This window comes from Mytilus edulis, chromosome 2, assembly GCF_963676685.1.
Source record: "Mytilus edulis chromosome 2, xbMytEdul2.2, whole genome shotgun sequence".
Lineage (NCBI taxonomy): Eukaryota > Metazoa > Mollusca > Bivalvia > Mytilida > Mytilidae > Mytilus > Mytilus edulis.
The window spans coordinates 68,478,046-68,498,360 of record NC_092345.1 but is presented as its reverse complement, the minus strand read 5'-3'; the positions used below and the strand labels follow the sequence as shown (position 1 = coordinate 68,498,360).

General features: G+C 32.6%; 1 protein-coding gene across 2 annotated transcripts in view; it reads left to right on the top strand.

Annotated features, from left to right (window-relative positions):
- Positions 1–20,315, top strand: part of LOC139512763 (receptor-type tyrosine-protein phosphatase N2-like) — a 141,932-nt gene that overhangs the window by 15,495 nt on the left and 106,122 nt on the right. For both annotated transcript variants that reach the window (XM_071300644.1, XM_071300646.1), the window contains exon 2: positions 8,351–8,401. In XM_071300644.1, coding sequence (XP_071156745.1) covers positions 8,351–8,401 — 51 coding nt within the window. The remainder of the gene's footprint in view (positions 1–8,350; positions 8,402–20,315) is intronic.

The following is a 20,315-nucleotide window of genomic DNA, read 5'->3' as shown; positions in this document are numbered from 1 at the left end:
TAAAGCCTACATAATTTCTATTTGTATACTAGTCATGCTAGTAAGGAAAGGACAGTTCTGTAACATTCAACAACACATGGCTATTGAAGGACAATAACTAAGTAAGAAATCAATGGAAGTGTCATGAAAGTCTTGTCAATGTTTCTATAGGGAGGTGATGTTACTTTTAACTTTCCGAATCCAATCTTCTACGTGATTAACTGTAAAAGTAACCAATAAAACTCCGCCATTGACATAGGAAGGAATAGTACAGTTAAACTAATTGGACAATTAATGAAATTGTTTTCAGTAAGAGGGAAAGAGAAACCTTCCCAACTTAATGCAAAGAGCATTTTTTCTTGTTAGACACTTTCGTTTAAACTAAATGCATGAAATAGAAAATTTGAAGAGATAATTTGTTAAGATAAGGATGAAGATCAATCAGAAGAAACTAAGTGTCTTAGGTGGAACTTTATTGATGTGGTTATGTTTTATCATGTTCACACTTAACATTGTAAAGGATTGGTCAGGGTTTATTTATTATTCATTAAGAATTTGTAATATTAGTTACATTCTTACTGCTTAACTGGACACTGGTCAATCTTCATATACATTCTCTAGATTATGTTGTCTTTACCTCACAATTCAGATCATGGTGCTGAATTTCAGTAAAAAAGTATGTACAAAACCCAGGTTTGATAATGAAGAGCTTTAAATATTTGAGGAAAATTGAATAGAGAGTGGAAACAAGGAATGTGTCAAGGAGACAACAACCAGACTAAAGAGCAAAAAAACAAAAACCCAAAAAACAAGGCTACCAATGGGTCTTCAACATAGAGAGGAAAATCCAGCACAGAGAGACAGGCTTCAGCTGCCCCCTAAAAACAATGTATTCTAGTTCCTATCAAACGTTTTTGGCAACACACCCACCTGTCCATGTAAAAATGTAAAGCCAGTTCCTAAAAACTGTTTAACAATGAGATTGGTTAATTCCTATTCAAGTCTGATATGTAGAAGCCTGATGAAGACCTGATACTATTAAAAGCCTTTTATGTTAAAAAAATCTCGTGCCACATTTCTTCATGCTTTATTGATTGATTGATAGATTGTTGCTTTATTATAAAGTTATAAATGTTTTTAAGATTACTCTATTCCTGAAATTTTATTAATTACCATAGGTTTTATCTGCACTTTCCTCTGTAAGACTTGTTTAAATCATGAATTGATTGCATTTGACCCTATGACATGTATGTCATAAAAGTATAATATGAATTATGTTATGAATGTTGAGCCTCCCATTTTCGTTTTGTTATTACAGAGTTTTGAAGTTATATGCAATGAAAATATTGCACATTTTACAGTGAATTAACTTGAACTTCACTGTCAGTACCAAATCCCATTGAATTTCCTGAACATTAAGTTTGATTAAAGATCTTTTAGATTTTTTTATGTTCTGCTACCATGGTTACTTCAATACATGTATAAAAATGTTTCGTTTTACATATTTTATTGATATATTGTTGCTGTTTGCTTTGACAGGAGCTTGAAGTTTTGATGATTTGTAACTATTGGTAGATGCTGATTCAGGATTTAAAAAACTAAGGTGAATCTTAGGCGGATCCAGGGGGGGGGGGGCAGGCCCCCCCTTTTGTGGGAAAAATTTGGTTGATTATATAGGGAATCACTGAAGCATGACTGGAGCGGTCCCCCCTTGGGTCAGTCCGAGGGCCCCCTTAGGAAAAGTTCTGGATCCGCCACTGTGAATTACCACTGGCAAGGCAAAGTTTTGTCAGTTAAAAGTCATTTAATTAATCATATTTGAATCACCATTTAAGGCCCACTTTCCCTAAATCTGCCTCTGTTGGCATTTTAATACCAGAATTTTGATTTTAACAGATTATGCTTTTACACTTTCAAAGTTGTGAAAGGTTGCTTTTTAATTAACTTTTTTTTCTAATTGATGAAATATCACATAACTTTCAACCATGCATGTGACATATTCATGATATAAGGACAAAAAAGGGTAATTTTACAGCTATCATGCCTTTATAGTTCATGATGTTTATCAGTTTTCCAGTTGTACGAATATTGCTGATTCAATATATTATTTGATAAACTTGTAAATGACCTTAAAGAACTGTAGAACCCTAATTAGATTGTTAAATGAAGAATGGGGACTTAGATTTCTATTAAGTTACTTATTGATTGTAGTTGTACTAATCACCTTGTTGATATAATGAGATTTACGTAATCAGTGTTTTGTGTGATATTGCTTAATTTGACTGTCAATGTCTTACAATAGAATCCTCGATGTAATTAGGAAATTCGATTTCATCAAGATATTTAGATATTTACACAGATTTCTATTTTCAGCATATCAAAATTGGTTAAAATGTTGAAAATTGTTCACATTTACATGCAGATTCTGTTAATTGAATGCAAATAAGCATTACTTTTGTTTTCAAAGTGATGAAATTAATTAAATAAAACAGTTTGCTCTTAAATAACCTCAAACATACAGTCATGTTTTTAAACATAACAATTATATGAAGTTATAACATTTAGAATTATAATTAATTAAAATCTGCATGTAAAGCTCTTTACTTTTTGTCCTTTTTAGTTCCATCAGCTCTTTAGAGTTAGTGTTTGTTTTTTTACTGCCATTTCTATAGTTTGACCTCCAGCATCACTGAAGAGACATTTAAAACTGTTGAAATGCCCATCTGATGCCTATCTGATGCAGTGAAATTACTGCTGTTAATATTATTAAAAATTGCAATTTAACAAAATATTAGATTAAACAAGAAAGTCAAGGATAATTTTATTGTGTCCTGTTTATGATCCAAAAAAGGGGGTGTAGGGGTGTTTACAAGTCTGTGTCTGTCCATCCTTTAGTTTTACTTCATGCTAATTGAGTAAGAGTTTTATCCCCAATTTTAAGGTTGCATGTCAGGAACCCTGAAATAGTGAGTGGCACATGATGTAATATCCTTATTCTTATCATTATAAAATGTTTGTTACCAAAAAAAGGCAAAGATACCAAAGGGACAATCAAACTCACAAGTCGAAACACAAATTATCAAAGCCATTGAAAAAAAAAGACCAAAAGACCAACAAAAGTATAGAAAACTAGACTTGAGCAGCACTAACCCACCAAAAACTTGGGGTGATCTCAGGTGCTCCATAAGGGTAAGCAGATCCTAAGGCATGGTCTTCGTGACTGATACCTGTCTGCCTCATAATGCTGCTGGGTGATAAGTCTTATTATGTAAGTCACATTTGGGGAATAGAGGACAGGATTGTGGTTACAACAATTGACACATATATGTATCCAAATTAGAATTTGTAGAATACCATTATTAAAGTGAGAAATTTGTTATTTATGAATTTGAAATGATGTATTTATAAAACTCAAGATAACTCAATTAAAAATTATTGTTTTGGTTCTTGACTGTTAATATCAAAATATGTTACATTAGTTTTTATACGACTGCAAAAAAAAATTTGGGATCGTATAATGGTATGATGTCGGCGTCGTCCGAAGACACATAAAGTCAATTGATCTCTATGGAATAATAAAAAATATAAAGAAGGTTCAATATCACTAAAGAAAGGATGGGATTGATTTTGAAGATGATGGTCCCAACCGATTAGGATTTAGGGGCCCAAAAGGGGCCAAAACAAGCTTTTTTCTACTTTCAGGTAAATAACTTAATTGTGTATAAGTATTTCAATTGCTCTGAAATTGTACCACAATGTTTAATACCACAAATAGAAGGTTTGTATTCATTTTGGGGGTTATGGATCCCTCTGACATTGTACCACAAGGTTCCATATATCACAAAAGGAAGTCTGGGATTGAGTTTGGGTGTCATTGCCCAATTCATGCAGGAATTAGGGGCCAAAAAAGGGCCAAACACAAGCATTTTTCTAGTTTCAAGAAATTAACTTGTGTTTAAGAGTATGGATCTCTCTGAAATTGAACTACAAGGTTCCATACTACAAAGGAAAGGCGCGGATTCAGTGTGGGGGTAATTGCTTCAAGGGGGGATTCAAAAGTTTGGGGGGTTCTAATTTTTTGAAGGGTTTTAAAAAGAATCTTCAATTGCACAGTTTTGCGCAATAGATTTGTAAGATCTTGACACTTATTTGTGTCAGAAACCTATTCTATGTCAAAAATTTGATCACAATCCAAATTCAGACAGTATCAAGCTTAATATTGTGTCCAAATTTGCCCCAACTGTTCAGGGTTTAATATCTGTGGTCGTATCAGGCAGTGCTCAGCGAAGCAATTTATTTAAAGTTGGTTATTCTGCAACAAAAAGGACATCTTATGCATCTAGTAAAAAGAAATAGGCTATGATTTTATGCTACTAATTCAGTTAGCTGTTCAATCTGTAGAATTATGTGTTATGTAGATCGCTGTATGTTTAGCTGGAAAACAAGCATGTTTATGTATTTGTTTAAGGAAGTGTCCCAAGTTTTTAAAACATCTTTATGAAGCCTTTGTGTTAAATCTTAGACATCTTCAGTCTTCTGGTCCTTGATGTATTGTTTGGTTATTTCTGGCCTTATCTCCTTTGTATCTATTTTTTATGATTCAATGGTAAAATTCTGCTGTCATCTAATTAAACAATTCCATTGAAAATTCATTAGGGAATTTCAGACACAATACTAATTGTTTAAGTTTGAATGGCTAAATTTTTTCTAATGAAAATTCACTCAAACTGACAATGAAAGAACAATACACATCCTGAACCAGACAATTCCTCAATTTAAAACACCAACATGTTCATTTCTGATAGTTTGGAAAACTAAGTCTGACTTCAAAGTGATGAAGGAGTTTTAAATTTGATGTATTTATTGATTGAGTAAATTTCTTAGACAAGTATGTAAATTTTCACATTTTCTTTATATGCCTTAATGTATGCCCTCAGCGATGTTATTAAATGTATGCATCGAACATCTATCTTCTAGTTAAAAGAAAATCAATTTATAGCTTGTGTTAGTCCATGACAATAATATCTAAATACCGTAAATCTACTATTGGCATTTTCAGGAAAATGTATTTACCAAAAGATCATTTCCCTGTACATGTTTATAATTGTCGCTATTTTAGCTGAAGTAGCAAGGTTGTTATGTAAGAGAATATTTTAGAATTGAAAAATTACATTGCAAACTGTAATCAATATATAGTAGGAGGAAGAATATTGAATTTCTTTTGAAAGATAAATTGATTTTGAGATCTGTTTCATTCATGGGAAGGAGGGATTAATGTAGTATCAAATTCCCAAAAGAATATACAATAAGATCCGGGGATATGATTAAATTACACAAGCAATCTAAAGGGTAACTTTAATTGGTTTACACACACATTCTTCTCTGATGTAACAATATTTGTTGTTCTTCCCTAGGGAATGTCCATAAAAAAGTATTCATATATATTCATGGAGCTACAACATGTACAATGAACTAATATAAAAATTAGGTGATGTGGTACAAAACCAGTCCGCTTTAAGTAATGGGAACCGGGATAGTCATAACTCAAAGAACAAAAGGAAATGAATAATATATATCGAAGGTACCTATACTGTGGTATAACAATCAAATTTAATAAATACTGTATTACATACATGTATATAAGAGAAGAAACAATTGATCACATGTTGATAAAGAAAACTGAGTTTGCCACAAAATGTCCTAGTCGTATTTTGCCTTGGGCAAATAATTGTTCTTTTGGCCTTTTCTCATTAATAAGCGTTCTTAATATTACAGTGGTGTAAATATGAAGATGCTCTTTTTGTCAACTCCAACCAAACAGCAACATTGAACTACAATTTGTTAAAAAATAAAAAAATAAACATTTAAAGCTAAAATAAAACTGACATTAACACTAAAGTATTTAAGAACTTAATAGTTTGGGTTTGTTGGGGAGCTTCCTAATACATTGTAATGAATTATACTTCATTGGAGGAAATGGACGTGTATGTATCCTGCTCGAGACTAATTAAACTTATTACCATAAAGCACAGCTCTAGTTTGAATTTTGGTGTCATTGCTTCAACTAATCTAGAGTTATGCCCTTTTACAAATGGAAATTGCTGAATATTTAGTTTCAGTACTCTGATTTAGTTTGCCTCAACCAAATGTTATGAAACTTATACACAAAGCTTCATATTATCACAAAATTCAGATAAAGTTTACATTTGGTGGTGTCACTTTTTAATGAAGTTTGCCTCAATCAAATGTTATGAAACTAATACACTTTACTTATTACCACAAAACTTAGTTCAAGTACAAATTTGGGAAGTGTCATTTTCACTGTTCTTCAGTTATGTTCCCTTATAAATATATATGATATGCAAGTGGGGGCATCATATGTGTCCCATGGACACATTCCCCATTTAACTTCTTTATGCAGCATTTGTTGAAATGTGTAAAGCAAATATGGTTAAGAACATGTTACAATTTATATATATTAAATATATACATATGTATGATGCATTGAAAGTAGAAAGTATTTTGTGAGGATACTCTTCAGAGATATACGTAATATATATAAAAAAAGAAGATGTGGTATGATTTCCAATGAGACGAACTCTCCTCAAGAGACCAAAATGACACATAAATTAACATTTATAGGTCACTGTTTGGCCTTCAACAATGACCAAAGCCCATACCGCATAGTCAGCTATAAAAGGCCCTAAAATGGCAATGTAAAATAATTCAAACGAGAAAACTAATGGCCTAAGATATGGTTTATTCAGAAGACTTTCCATTAGTACCAGCATAAAGTTGATTATTAATCATTAAGATTTGTGGGAGCAACTTATTGAAGATGTCAGTTGTCATAGAAAATTCCTTGTCATTCTCAATATTTATCAATTATTGCCATGAGAAAATTGGAATTGGATGACAAATATGGCTGTTTATTTGTACATGGTTGGTTGTCTAGCTGAGAAAATCCATTACAATTAAATATACACAGAAATAGAAATTTCTCCGACTTAATACATTAGCATAAGGTTTCTTTAAGCTGTCTTAAGATTGAAAATATTAATGGGGGAAAAAAAAGAAAGGAAATTTTAATGATCTGCATATAATTTCTGTGTCTATCCACACAGATTACTAAAGTACAAATAGAAGAGTATTGTTTGTCCCCGTCACCAAGTTTGCTCCCATCACTGAATGATGTAGACACAAATTTTAACCATATGCCATCTTTCCATTATTTTAAGATAAAATAGCTGTCCAGAACTTTATTTGTATTTTCATGTAAACAGTGATTTAATTTTTGGTTTAAACGTATGATGAGTAAGGGATTGAGGTTGCACTTACAACTGAGATGATTACTTTTGTGTTTACCGTAGCCATTTTCAGTCATATAAAGTATGGTACAGATGCATTGTTATTGGTGAATATACATGTAACAACTTCTTACTTTGCTTACCAGAAGATTTCTCTTACCTACATTTCATACCTAATCAAAAGTACTGTAAGATAATAAGGGGAGGCAATCAAGTAAAGATGGTGTAAGATTGAATCTTCAGGAGTATAACAGCCTTAATACAGTTTGTCACTTAGAAAATTAACAAATCATGTATGCATCTTTGAATTACAACACTGAATTTATTTGTGTGTTGTTAAACATAAAGAATTAGAACTTTCAACTTGTTAGTTTATTAATCATTTTGTAAAAACATTTTAGTTAAGAATGTTATTGTTTTATTTGGAAATTTTGAACTCACCATGTTCTTTGTAGAACTTTTTAACTGTGAACATTTGTTAAATAATTGAACAGGTAATTTGCTACAGGACATCTTTATATGATAGAGGACTACTTTCATGTACAATGTTAATGAGTTACTAATATACATGTACAATGTAGTATATTTTATAAAAATGATATAGAAGTTAACAACTGTAGGTCTCTTTACTGCCTTCAACAACGAGCAAAACCATACCGCTGAATAAGCAATGAAAGGCCCCAAAAGAACAAAATTTGTTGAACAATACAAAATACTTACAGCCAGTGATTTATGTACAAAACAAATATGAATACAGCAACAAATAACATCCACTAAATTACAGGCTCCTGACTTTGGACATGCACATACAGAATTAGTAGCAGTTAAAGATATTTGCTGACTCCATACCCTCCCTATAACTGGAAAAGTGGTGTAACAGTTAAATATAAGAACAAACCATAAAAGGGGTACAATGCATATAACTTCTGTTTTATCTTTACTTAACATCTAGATGTTTACATTTAGTGTATATTTAATATTGTTTAAATTTAGTGTATATTTAATATTGTTTAAATTTAGTGTATAATTTTATAGATTGTTTACATTTTGTGTATATTTTTCAGGTTGTTTATATACAAGACATCTTTGCAGTACAGAAGAAGAATGTATAGATGGTAAGATGTCAGAATAACATTTAAGAATTTGCATAATTTACTTGAAATAAATTGACCTCAAGCCATTCACCACTAAAGTACCGGTAGTGAGTAAGAACCCCCTTCCCATTTCTGTCAGGTGTGTAGGACTTTTAACAAGAATTGTCAGTTTACCTGCAGGAGGTCATGGTTCTCTCTATGACTATGTACTGTGGCTTCTTCTACAAATTACTAAAAACTGTCTGAATTAATAAAGCCAAAGTGTGCTGAAAGGGATGTTGAACACACCCAACTATCATGTAGTACCCATGTTTTTCATTACAACACCTCTAAATGCTGTAGTATATCTACACGAACCTTTTGACTTTGTTTGAATCTTTTAAGTAGATGTGAGTGTGTAAAAAATGTTTAGTACTTTAAGGTTTTCTATGAAATTGTGGGTTATAGTTCTAGCCTAGGGCTTCAGTTCAAGCTACTGATACTATACATGTATATGTCAAGAGAGTTATTCAACTGTCAAAGACTTGCATAGTGTTCTCATACAGAATTTTCGTTAGGACAGAAGTGAATGATAGAACATGTTTTTTATAAAAAAACCTGTACAATTTTAGTGTTAAAATTGGAACAATACAATGTTAGGCAGTTTACAGCTAATTCTTTGGGTTTTCCGAACATCATCTTCATTTGGTCTCTGGTGGATAGTTATCTAATTGGCACGACTATGAATAGCCATTCTATATAGGAATGCATTATCTTATAAGTCAGTCACTTGAGTTCAGTAGAATTGTGTGATTAAACAATTATCAATCATGATTACTTACTTCTGGGTAAATTGTATGGAATATGAAATTATATTAATGAAACTATTCCTACTGATCGGAAACTGAGAAAGGAATTTAGGTAAAAAAATGTTCTTGAATGTCCCTATTATTTTTTATAAATTTTTGTAAGGGCCAGGAATGCTCATTCATATTTGAAGACCCTTCTCTGCAATTTGAGAAAAAATCAAAATCAAAATCAAAATCCTTTGAAATTGAAAAATAATAAATGTTTTAAAAGAGAAATATTCAGTCTCAAGTTGCTTCAGAATTTACAAACCAACAGGAAATCTGAAAAGTATTTACATAGTTGTTTAGAGTCTATACATGTGAGGTTACACAATTCACTAAACTACAATAGTTCAATATTCTGATGGGAGTGGCTGATAGGCTTATTGTTTTTAATTTTGTACTTATATTTCACTGTGTTACTTTTTTTTTATATGAGTGGATTTAGTAGGAAGAAAAAATAGTCCATCAGATGATACAAAGAAGGCTAAATTTTACCAATAAAGATGTGCAGCTTTCTGTCGCAATGATGCTTTTACTTGAAATAGGATGAAAGTATATAATTTTGTAAAGAAAATTTTAGAGTATTTGTACTTGTTTAGAAATTAATACATCATAAAAGTGACTTCATTCACAGCCATGTATAATGTTCAAAACTTGTATTAAATTTAAATTAGATTGATTGATGTAAACTGAAATTTTAATTAATTTGGTAGATTCTGAATAATGAATTTATCCAGTTATGAGCCTCAGGAAATGACAATTTTATGATTTTAAGATAATGGAATAACTGAAATTCAATGTTTTATATAATTTTTTATTACATCATGGAAATAGCATTCTCATTACCCTGACATTTTTTAGATGAAATTAAAGTTTCAAGTTGGTCAGAATATAAAAATCAATAAATGTCATCTGCATTGAACATCAATAGGACAAAATTAACTGGGAAAAAATATCAAGCACCTGAAGGTTTGGATGAAATGAAATAATTGAAATCAGATATGAGATGAAGACCATAATCTTTCCTGACCATTAACTGTAATGATGAGATTGTCACCATCAGGAACTATCAGATTTATAGCTCAATAATCAAGGCATATATATCTGTTATCGATTCTTTGTCCATGCTATTTGTTAAAAATAGTCATTTAAATATGATAACTCTAGCTGAGTTTTTTCCATAGACAATGCCACTCTAGAAATAGATTTTTTAGTTTTTTCAACACTATGACAATAAATGAAGTTTAGAAATAGATTTTTTGTAATTTCATCATATTATTTAAATAATAGATCCCTTATGTATTATGCAGTAAAGATTGGGATAGGACTAGTAGTATATGTGGATTTTAACATATATCTGTTTTTAGGGCAAAATTGGTGTATGGAAAAATTGAAAAGTGTTAATATTTGTATGGCAGGTATCATCTGAGCATGACATTAATTGTCAATGTCAAGTTATTGACCTTTGGTCTATTTTTTAGATAGAACATACAATAGGGTAACCGTATTTGGTGTATGGACCTATTGTAGATTGTACATTCTTCTTGGGAGGAATCTTTTGACCCTGACCTCAGTTTCATGGTTAATTTGTTCTTGTCTGAGATACTTGTATAAAATAGGTCAGTTATATTTCTTGTGTGGATTGATTGTAAGTTGAACATGATGGTCTAGCAGGGTTGACCTTAACCTGATTTACATGGATCATTGATAATGCTAAGATTTTGTGATATTTGTATTATAATTTTTTTCTTAAATATAAAATAAGAAAATGTACGTGGTGTGATTGCCAATAAGACAACTCTCCACAAGAAATGAAATGACACAGATATAAACAACCATAGGCCACCGTACAACCTTCGACAATGAGTAAAACCCATACTGCATAGTCAGCTATAAAAGGCTAAAAAAATGAAAAACATAAAACAGTAAAAGAGAAAACTTGAGGCCTAATTGATGTACAAAACAATGAACAAAAAACAAATATGATACACAGAAGAACAATATATAGCCCTCTAACCCTATCATGCCCACAGTTCCTGTTCAAAACAGATCAGTTATCATTGCTTATCATTATTGCTGAATATCCATTTCAACACTTCATGTCATGTAATATGCACAAGTTTGTAAATATTTGAAAACACAGATATTACAAAGTAATGCCCTTGGGCATAAGAGGATTAAATCTTCATAGTTTGCATTATATCAATCTGATATTAGTATTGGTTTTATCATGTACAAACTTTGGAACTGTGTTGCAGTTGATCAATTTATTAATGATGATGCTTTTTCTGTCAAAACACCTGCATGGTCTCACTGCATGGTATTATCATGTGATATTGTTTGTTTGGTTTATATTGGGACTTTTTAGAGATGTAAACTTTACACAAGAATACTGTAACCTTCATATTTAACAATTTGTTGGCTTAAAAGACTATTTTTATACTTGTTGCATTTATTTTACCTTCTGGCATTTGTAGCTTTTTATACGCCCTTCAAAATTTTAACGGGACGTATTATGGTATACAAATGTCCGGTGTCCGTCCGTCTGTCTGTCCGGCGTAAACATGTCGCACCGTAACTTGAGAACGACTTATCGAAATTTCATGAAACTTAATATAGTTGTTTTTTATGATGGTCAAATGATCTGTATACTTTTTAGTGAAAATAAGATTTAGACTTTTTGAGTTACAGCACTTTGTAACTAAAACAGGGGTGTGTTTTTTTTCACATGTCGCACCGTATCTCAAAAATGATTCTTGATTATTGCTTAAAACTTTACACCCTTCTCAGTTATATTAATCTTAATATCTGTATACTTTTTGGTGATGATTCAAAATTTCATTTTTGAGTTATTGAGTATTTTGTATAAATGGGGGAGGGTTTTTTACATGTCGCGCCGTATCTCAAAAACGATTTATGATTATTGCTTAAAACTTTACACACTTCTTTGTTATATTAATCTAAAGATCTGGATACTTTTTGGTGATGATTCAAAATTTCATTTTTGAGTTATTGAGTATTTTGTAAAAAAGGGGGAGGGGTTTTTTACATGTCGTGCTGTATCTCAAAAACGATTTATGATTATTGCTTAAAACCTTTACACACTTCTTTGTTATGTTAATCTAAAGATCTGTATACTTTTTGGTGATGACTGAAAATTTTATTTTTGAGTTATTGAGTATTTTGTAAAAAAGAGGAGGTTTTTTTTTTACATGTCGCGCCGTATCTCAAAAACAATTTATGATTATTGCTTGAAACTGTACACACTTCTTCGTTATATTAATCTAAAGATCTGTATACTTTTTGGTTTTATTCATAATTTTATTTTAGTGATATTTAAAAAAAAAAAAACAGGGTGGGGGGAAGGTTTCACATATCCCGCCGTGTCTCAAAAGCAATAAATGGTAATTGCTTAAAACTTTCTCAGAAAAGATTTATGATTATTGCATAAAACTTCCACACAAGACGTTGGGCGTATCATGCGCTCATGGCACAGCTGTTTATTAATTATTAATGAAATTGTTCTATTCTTCGATACAAGTATGTGCTCAATATAGGTTTTCAATGTTCAAGGACTATAAAGCAGGCTTTTTCTTATTTGATGTTTTTGCCATTCGATCTGATTTATTGTGTATTTGGTCACTGGTCATACATATTAATCAAAATCATAATTGAATTAACTATATATAATTATAGTGTAATTCGGCTCTTATCTGTTCATATATATATAATTAACATGAAGCAGGAATTAAGTCTAAATATAAATTCCAATACATGTTGTTAATAATTGTAACATGACTTAAAGTTCTCAATATCTGATGAAGTTAATAATCTACTTAGAGGTATTTGCCATATTGAATTCTTGTAATCCAAAAATCATATTTATCAAATGATACAAAATAGAAAAAAATTGCCCAATCTACAAAATCTTATTTTCTTTTTATCATAACTTAAATGCACACAAATCTAAAAAGTCCCAGGATATTGTAAAAATAATAAAAATTACTTGCTGGAAATAAAATGATATTTTGTTTCCTGTTTTCAAGAAAGGAGCAGGGTCAATAACACCCTTATTTGGCCGAAATAATACTGCAAATTTTAAAGTTTATATAATACATATACTTAAATTTGTCATAACTAGATTAAGTTACCAGATAATCAGGATTTAAAAGCAAATGTTATGTTTAACAAGGTTACCATGGCAACAAACCATGATGAAATTTCAATTTGTATATTTTGAAAAAAATCTTGATTTTCCTTGTTTTTCATTAAATTTAAAACAAATTTTAGATTGGCCAAGTATATGCGAACACAAGAAACAACTTTATATTTGGTGAGATTATGTCAATAGTTTTAATAAAGCTTTGTCTTTTCTAGGCTGCACACCATGTTTCCACAATGGAAACAATAATGTAAAACTGCATTAATTCTGTACTTTTCATCGTTTTCAAGGGCACATGTTATGACCTAATTGTGACATCATCAGATAAAGAATAGGATGTTTTTTTATGGCCCCGCAAAGAAGTTGGTAGTTTTACCCTTGTTCGATATTCCTAAATTCCGTAATTCCGCAATTCCGTAATTCCACAATTCCCTAATTCCGCAATTCCGTAATTCCGCAATTCCGTAATTCCAAAATTCCGAAATTCCGCAACAAACCATTATACAGATTTTTTTTCTAAATGCCTTCAGATATTGGGCTGAATTTTGGTAAGTGAGTTAACCATGATGAGTTACAGATCAAGTTTAAGTTTCATTCCACTCCACTAATTTTTGCCGAAATTATGGGCTTTGGACTTTGATAAATTGTTGAAAATCACAGTTATACAGACTTTTTTGCTAAACCCTTTCAGATATTGGGCTGATTTTTGGTATGTGAGTTACTCATAATGAGTTACAGATCAAGTTTAATTTTGTTCCACTCCGCTAATTTTTGCTAAAATTTAGGGTTTACAACTTTGAAAATTGTTGAAAATCACAGATTACAGACTTTTTTTCAATACGCATCCAGATTTTGAGCTGATTTTTGATATGTAAGACAACCATCATGTTAGTGTCCACATGTGTTATTGAAATTGCAGATTTTTCAACTTTTTGAGACGGAGCGTGTTTGAGTGCAAGCTAGTACAATGAAAAATAAAATCAATGACAGAACAGTCTGGGAAAATTCCATAAGTTAACTTTACTCTGATAAATAGGCAGAAATTGTGATCCATCAAAATTATAAACAATATGAAATCTAAAAGAATGTCAATACATTTATATCCAAACTGTCCATGTAAGAATTATTGCCCTTTCATGACAATATTGACCAATTTTCATGTTTTTATTTATTTATATCTCAATTTTTGCAAAAACAATTATCAATACAGGATAAAAAAAACAGAGGTTCTTTGATATGCCAAATCTAACCGTGTATTTAGATTCTTAATTTTTTGTCCAGTTTTAAAATTGGTCTACAATAAGGTCCAAAGGGTTCAAAATTAAATTTGATTTTAACAAAAATTGAATTGTTGGGGTTCTTTGATATGCTCAGCTGAATCTAAACAGGTACATAGTTTTTTGATTATGGGCCCAGTTTTCAAGTTGGTCCAAATCGGGGTCCAAAATTAAACTTTTGTTTGATTTCAACAAAAATTGAATAAATGAGGTTCTAAAATATGCTGAATCTAACCATATATTTAGATTTTTAATATTTGGGCCCTGTTACCAAATTGGTCCACATTGAGGTCTTAAGGGTCCAAAATTGAACATTATTTCATTTCATCAAAAATTGAATTCTAGGGGTTCTTTAATATGCTGAATCTAACCAGGTAATTAGATTTTGGATATTGGACCATAATAGGTAATGTCCAATTTAAAAATTTTAAGTTTTTAAGTTTAAGTTCTTAGACCACATTCATTCTGTGTCAGAAACCTATGTTGTGTCAACTATTTAATCACAATCAAATCAGAGCTGTATCAAGCTTGAATGTTGTGTCCATACTTGCCCCAACTGTTCAGGGTTCAACCTCGGCGGTCATATAAAGCTACGCCCTGCCTAGCATTTGGTTAGTGTATATAATGTTGCTGTGTATTCTTAATGCACTGTGCATAAGAAGTTCATAAGTATAAATGGCATTTATCATGTTTATTTGAACCTTTTTTTGCATGAACCCCCTGAGGGGTTCATGCTTTTATTTTGGCGAGTTTTGGATGTGTCTATGGGCCACTTGATATCTCTCGGCCAAAAGTCAGAACAAAATTCTCCAGGTCTTTACAGGTTGTTATCTACGTCTTTGATATGGTCCCTTGATGGCCCTATTCACATAGTGGAATGTTAGAATTTAAAAATAGATTCATTAGATAAATAAAATATTCATTCATAAATACTTGACGTTTGTGTTTATTGATATTATATGTATTCAAAAGAATTTGAAAAAAATTACTAACAGGAACATTTGTTTATTATAAAATTTCAATTTAATTTTTGTTTGTTTGTTTGTTTTAATAGTTTAACCTTATAGCATCTACATATTTGTACTATGGTACGGTTTTGAAAAGTTGTATTCATAGTGTTGACCAATTATCCTACACGTCTTGATTCATTCACATTATAGATCACATTTCAAAAGCACACTATCGGTTTGCATTCTAAAAAATTCCGGATAAAATGTCAATAAATCGGGAGTCAAAACATTTAATGTAGGCCATTTGACATTCGAAATCAACTATTAGATTAAGATATGTGATGATACAAATGCGTATTCTTTTCCTGAGTATCAGTGATATGCTTTCTATTTACTATTTCGTGCTTTAAAATACTGCTTGCATGCAATACTATTCAATTCACTCGTGCAAGTGTTTTTTCGGTTTTGTTATTTAGGACAATTCAGGATAGGGCAGAGAGAGCTTTACAGGTGACTTTCAAGCACGGGCATCTTTACTAACAGTATTCTGACCACGAGTTGTTTCTCTTTTGTTTCTTTTTTGAGTCATTGTTCAATTATAAACTTTGACCTTTTCCAAAAGCTAAGGATTGTCTACCCAAGGAATAGATTCCTCAACTTTGTAATGTATTTAACCTTTTAACTTTTCTCATCACCTGGCGTCTATCGTCCGTCGTCGTCCTCTGTCGTTAGCTTTTACAAAAATCTTCTCCTCTGAAACTACTTGGCCAAATTAATCCAAACTTGGCCACAATCATCATTGGGGTATCTAGTTTAAAAATGTGTCTGATGACCTGACCAACCAACCAAGATGGCCACCAGGGCTAAAAATAGAACATAGGGGTAAAATGCAGTTTTTGGCTTTAAGTCAAAAACCAAAGCATTTAGAGCAAATCCAACGAGGTTAAATCATTCATCAGGTCAAGATCTATCTGCCCTGAAATTTTCAGATGAATCGGACAACCCGTTGTTGGGTTGCTGCCCCTGAATTGGTAATTTTATGGAAATTTACTGTTTTTGGTTATTATCTTGAATATTATTATAGATAAAGATAAACTGTAAACAGCAAAAATGTTCAGCAAAGTAAGATTTACAAATAAGTCAACATGACCGAAATGGTCAGTTGACCCCTTTAGGAGTTATTGCCCTTTAAAGTCAATTTTAACCATTTTTCTTAAATCTTAGTAATCTTTTATAAAAATCTTATCCTCTGAAACTACTTGGCCAAATTATTCCAAACTTGTCCACAATCATCATTGGGGTATCTAGTTTGAAAAATGTGTCCGATGACCCGGCCATTTAACCAAGATGGCCGCCACAGCTAAAAATAGAACATAGGGGTAAAATGCAGTTTTTGGCTAATAACTCAAAAACCAAAGCATTTAGAACAAATCTGAATGGGTAAAATTGTTTATTAGGTCAAGATCTATCTGGCCGTAAATTTTCAGATGAATCTGACAACCTGTTGTTGGGTTGCTGCCCCTAAATTGGTAATTTTAAGGAAATTTTGCTGTTTTTGGTTATTTTGAATGTTTGAATTGATTTAAGTAAAATCAGGAAATCCGTAAAATTTGAGATGTTTTATGAGACCAAAATAAGTCTCTTCATAAGAGGTCCCAATCAATTGCATGCCACAGGTTTTACCGCATACAACATCAACCACGAGTAAAGACAGCTTCAAATACGAGTTGAGAATATAAAGGAATTCATGTAGGAAATAAAATATGAAGATATGATAAATTAAATAAAGGCTTCCAGATAATAAAGCAAACTGAGTGCATAAATTTATATTGCGATAGGTTTGTGCAATTTGCATAAGTCATCCAGTTAGTAGAAATTAGAATTTGCCAAAGGGTTATAATCGGAAAAATTATGTACATTCCCAAGTAATAAATAAAATAGTCGAGCTTTAAAATAACTATTCAAATAGAAGCTGTACATATATACTTTAAACTGGCTTCTTCTATTCATAGTCAATTATTTCAATTCAAAAGCAAATACAAATTCAGCAACAATCTTTTGTTGACTAGGCAGTCATTAGTCTTAGGTTTTTTAGTCTTTATATTTTAGCCTCAAGCTTTTTTGTCAAGAAGTTGATTTCAGAAGCTTCCATTAACATCAGCATATATACAAACCACTGATAATTGAAGTGCATTTTTTAGCTCACCTGGCCCGAAGGGCCAAATGAGCTTTTTTCATTACTTGGCGTCTGGCGTCCGTCGTTGTCCGTCGTCGTTAACTTTTACAAAAATCTTCTCCTCTGAAACTGTTCGGCCAAATTTAACCAAACATTGCCAAAATCATTATTAGGGTATTTAGTTTAAAAATTGTGTCCGGTGACCCAGCCAACCAACCAAGATGGCCGCCATGGCTAAAAATAGAACATGGGGGTAAAATGCAGTTTTTGGCTTATAACTCAAAAACCAAAGCAATTAGAGCAAATCTGACAAGGATTAAAATTGTTTATTAGGTCAAGATCTAACTGTCCTGAAATTTTCAGATGAATCAGACAACCCTTTGTTAGGTTGCTGCCCCTGAATTGGTAATTTTAAGGAAATTTTTGCTATTTTTGGTTATTTTCTTGAATATTATTATAGATAGAGATAAACTGTAAAATAGAATAAATGTTTAGCAAAGTAAGATTTACAAATAAGTCAACAGGTCCAAAATGGTCAGTTGACCCCTTTAGGAGTTATTGCCCTTTATAGTCAATTTTTAACCATTTTTAGCTCACCTGGCCCGAAGGGCCAAGTGAGCTTTTCTCACCACTTGGCGTCCGTCGTCCGTCGTCGTCGTCCGTCGTCGTCCGTCGTCGTCGTCGTCGTCGTCGTTAACAATTTACATTTTGAACTTCTTCTAGAGAACCACTAAATGGAATGGAACCAAACATGGCATGAATGTTCCTTATGAGGTGCTGACCAAGTGTTGTTACTTTGTAGCCGATCGATCATCCAAGATGGCCGCCAGCGGGGGACTTAGTTTAACATAGGACCCTATGGGAAATGCATACAAATGACTTCTTTTAGAGAACCACTGAATGGAATGAAACCAAACATGGCATGAATGTTCCTTATGAGGTACTGACCAAGTGTTGTTACTTTGTTGCCGATCCATCATCCAAGATGGCTGCTAGCCGGGGACTTAGTTTAACATAGGACCCTATGGGAAATGCATACAAATGACTTCTTTTAGAGAACCACTGAATTGAATGAAACCAAACATGGCATGAATGTTCCTTATGAGGTGCTGACCAAGTGTTGTTACTTTGTTGCCGATCCATCATCCAAGATGGCCGCCAGCGGGGGACTTAGTTTAACATAGGACCCTATGGGAAATGCATACAAATGACTTCCTCTAGAGAACCACTGAATGGAATGAAACCAAACATGGAATGAATGTTCCTTATGAGGTGCTGACCAAGTGTTGTTACTTTGTTGCCGATCCATCATCCAAGATGGCCGCCAGCCGGGAACTTAGTTTAACATAGGACCCTATGGGAAATGCATACAAATGACTTCTTTTAGAGAACCACTGAATGGAATAAAACCAAACATAGCATGAATGTTCCTTATGGGGTGCTGACCAAGTGTTGTTACTTTGTAGCCGATCCATCATCCAAGATGGCCGCCAGCGGGGGACTTAGTTTAACATAGGACCCTATGGGAAATGCATACAAATGACTTCTTCTAGAGAACCACTAAATGGAATGAAACCAAACATAGCATGAATGTTCCTTATGGAGTGCTGACCAAGTGTTGTTACTTTGTAGCCAATCCATCATCCAAGATGGCCGCCAGCGGGGGACTTAGTTTAACATAGGACCCTATGGGAAATGCATACAAATGACTTCTTTTAGAGAACCACTGAATGGAATGAAATCAAACATGGCATGAATGTTCCTAATGTGGTGCTGACCAAGTGTTGTTACTTTGTAGCCGATCCATTATCCAAGATGGACGCCAGCGGGGGACTTAGTTTAACATAGGACCCTATGGGAAATGCATACAAATGACTTCTTTTAGAGAACAACTGAATGGAATGAAACCAAACATTGCATGAATGTTCCTTATGCCGTGCTGACCATGTGTTGTTACTTTGTAGCCCATCCATCATCCAAGATGGCCGCCAGCAGGGGACTTAGTTTAACATAGGACCCTATGGGAAATGCATACAAATGACTTCTTTTAGAGAACCACTGAATGGAATGAAATCAAACATGGCATGAATGTTCCTAATGTGGTGCTGACCAAGTGTTGTTACTTTGTAGCCGATCCCTTATCCAAGATGGACGCCAGCAGGGACTTAGTTTAACATAGGACCAGGCTATTGGAAATGCATACAAATGACTTCTTTTAGAGAACCACTGAATGGAATAAAACTAAACATTGCATGAATGTTCCTTATGAGGTGCTGACCAAGTGTTGTTACTTTGTAGCCGATCCACCATCCAAGATGGCCGCCAGTGGGGGACTTTTGAATGAAATTAAACATGTTCCTTTCCTTATCAATGAGGTTGTGTTGTCACTTTTAGCCAAATTTTATATTTTTTCATATGATTTCAAAAACCCAAGTAGAATCAGGTGAGCGATACAGGCTCTTGAGAGCCTCTAGTTTTCAAATCTGACAGTGGAAGAAATTGTTTATCAAGTCCAGATCTATCTGCTCTAAAATTTTCAG